This window comes from Sinocyclocheilus rhinocerous, unplaced genomic scaffold (genome assembly GCF_001515625.1).
Source record: "Sinocyclocheilus rhinocerous isolate Xijiao unplaced genomic scaffold, SAMN03320098_v1.1 scaffold749, whole genome shotgun sequence".
Classification (NCBI taxonomy): Eukaryota; Metazoa; Chordata; class Actinopteri; order Cypriniformes; family Cyprinidae; genus Sinocyclocheilus; species Sinocyclocheilus rhinocerous.
The window spans coordinates 212,621-215,757 of NW_015653466.1; the positions used below are offsets into that span (position 1 = coordinate 212,621).

The 3,137-nt window shown below is 35.9% G+C and overlaps 1 protein-coding gene across 1 annotated transcript in view; it reads right to left on the minus strand.

Annotated features, from left to right (window-relative positions):
* Positions 1-2,903, minus strand: part of LOC107715960 (bifunctional 3'-phosphoadenosine 5'-phosphosulfate synthase 2-like) — a 14,964-nt gene extending 12,061 nt beyond the window's left edge. Inside the window, exon 1 of the mRNA XM_016522230.1 lies at positions 2,660-2,903. Within this exon, the coding sequence (XP_016377716.1) occupies positions 2,660-2,686 (27 nt within the window). The 5' untranslated portion in view covers positions 2,687-2,903. The remainder of the gene's footprint in view (positions 1-2,659) is intronic.
* Positions 2,904-3,137: the final 234 nt, after the last annotated feature.

Here is a 3,137-nt window from a genome sequence, read left to right on the forward strand (position 1 = left end):
TCTAACCCTACCCCTCACAGAAAACTTTCTGCATTTTTACAAATTCAAAAAAACTTTTACTTTTATACCAGTTTTACAAATGAGGACATCCCCAAATGGAGGTTTTTGACGATTTTGTCAGGTTTTGCTCACTTTTGGGTACAAATTTGTCCCCAAAATATGGTTAAGTAGGTACACACACACACACAAGCAGTGTGTGTATATGTACACATCACATCTATCTCAAAACTTTCTTAAACTTTTTTTGTAGCCTACATTTTGTACTATTCCAATAATATCATAATTTAGTGATATAGCAGTTCATTAAAAAGTGAACAATCAAACCACACTAGCCTACATTTAGACAAGAATAACTATAATGAAAACACATTTAACTAAAAATTGAAAGTTGACAAAGATCATGCATGATGTCACAAGTTACAATGTCAAGTTTTTAATGGTAGGCTATACATGTATAGCTCAATGTACTAATTTCAGTACTAATACAGAAATATCAAACCGTTATTTTGTTCAGTATTACATTTTACAGTTTTCATTAATTGTTCTTTGCATTACTTCATAATTAAAACGGTTATAAAGGAATGCAAAGAACAATTGATGAAAAATGTTTAAAATTCTTTACATTTATTTACAAGGCATGTTTAATGGCAGGTTTCCATTGTAACAACTGTGCACCAAGGACAACGTGTATTCAGTGAACTATAATGTCAATAAAGTTCAACAGAGTAGTAGAAGTAGTCAAAACGTGTGAAAACGAGTCACATTTCTGTTTAGTATTCATGATTATTTTATTATCTTTTTTGTTAGTTCTCTTATTTCAGTGTTATAACCTATACATTATTGTATAAGTAATGATGGGTTTTAAAGCCAGTAGTAGCCTAAGTCTAGCCTTACATTGACTTGCAGCAGAGCGCTTGCCCAATATCTTCCCAAATGATCGCAGGCAGTTATTTAACATGAAAAAAGTTAGCTAAACAGCTGTGGTGTGATGAGGGGTGAACGGAGCGAAAACTTAACAGTATATGGGAAACCGATTGCTCCCCCATGACATTTTGTATGACAAAGAACTGCACAGATGCAGCTATTATAACAATCTATCGATAAACACACACCTTGCCCTCTGTTTCTCGCTCACGCTGCCGCGGTCTGCGGATTGAAGAACGCGCTGAAAGACGGGGATGACCCGAAGTCTGCCGGCGTTTTCATATGAAATTTAACGGGGACTGAGGCAATCACGAATTCGTGTACAGTTTATGGAGCTAATCCCAAAATTTTTAGGGGGGCTGAGTAGAAATTTTGAGGGGGCTAAAGCCCCCCTAAAAATGGCCTTGCAACGCCCATGTTTGAAACTGTTTTCGTTGTCGAAATAGAGCAAAAACAGGAACTTGTCTATAAAATGTAAGTCAATTAATATTAACTTCTTGTTTATTGAACTTTTATAAAATCAATATCACATTTGCAATCGTACTGATATTTGGAGAAAAAAAACTGTATGCTAGCTACTCTTTGTGTGATATTATATCAGCTGATATAAATATAAAAGACATAAAAGTCATACGTGTGCATATTTGCCCCCTTATATATATATATATATATATATATATATATATATATATTTACAAATGAGGACATCCCCAAATGGAGGTTTTTGACGATTTTGTCAGGTTTTGCTCACTTTTGGGTACAAATTTGTCCCCAAAATATGGTTAAGTAGGTACACACACACACACAAGCAGTGTGTGTATATGTACACATCACATCTATCTCAAAACTTTCTTAAACTTTTTTTGTAGCCTACATTTTGTACTATTCCAATAATATCATAATTTAGTGATATAGCAGTTCATTAAAAAGTGAACAATCAAACCACACTAGCCTACATTTAGACAAGAATAACTATAATGAAAACACATTTAACTAAAAATTGAAAGTTGACAAAGATCATGCATGATGTCACAAGTTACAATGTCAAGTTTTTAATGGTAGGCTATACATGTATAGCTCAATGTACTAATTTCAGTACTAATACAGAAATATCAAACCGTTATTTTGTTCAGTATTACATTTTACAGTTTTCATTAATTGTTCTTTGCATTACTTCATAATTAAAACGGTTATAAAGGAATGCAAAGAACAATTGATGAAAAATGTTTAAAATTCTTTACATTTATTTACAAGGCATGTTTAATGGCAGGTTTCCATTGTAACAACTGTGCACCAAGGACAACGTGTATTCAGTGAACTATAATGTCAATAAAGTTCAACAGAGTAGTAGAAGTAGTCAAAACGTGTGAAAACGAGTCACATTTCTGTTTAGTATTCATGATTATTTTATTATCTTTTTTGTTAGTTCTCTTATTTCAGTGTTATAACCTATACATTACTGTATAAGTAATGATGGGTTTTAAAGCCAGTAGTAGCCTAAGTCTAGCCTTACATTGACTTGCAGCAGAGCGCTTGCCCAATATCTTCCCAAATGATCGCAGGCAGTTATTTAACATGAAAAAAGTTAGCTGACATTTCCATGTCCGTGCATCTCAGACGTCCCCTGCAAAACACACCGAATGCCTGAGGACCGCCAAAGAAGAAAATACAGCCCTGACAAAATAAACAATCCACTACAGAGAAGTTTTGCTACGGGCTTTCTGTCTAATCTCACCGGTTTTGGTGTTGCATTTCCAGGCATCTCGCTCCGGTAGTGAAGTGCGCTCGGGATTGGACTTCGCTCGGAGGCGGGGCAGAATGAACTCGCAGGTGAACTTCTTGAAGGTAGTTTGTGGAGACGCGGAAAGAGAAGTGTTTTTAAGAGTGTCGCGAGACACGTCACATTCTAACGGCCCTGCCCTCGTCCAACCTCCCGGCTCCCGCAATCTGCATACGGTGAATGGAGAGCAGTGTACCGGTGTGAGACTGCACTGAGGAGGAGGAGGGATCATGAGCTACGGGATAGAAGGGGGCGGGGAGAAGGATGTGAAGAGAAAAAGAACCCCTTGTTCTGCATTCATGTGTAAAATTAAAATGACTTTTTGGGCAGAGTACAAATGATTTAACGAGTTTTCAACGAGTCTACTTTTTAAGGGATTTTCTGTCTATGATTTTCTATTTTCAAATTGCCTTCAACTACCTAAAAGACTTTT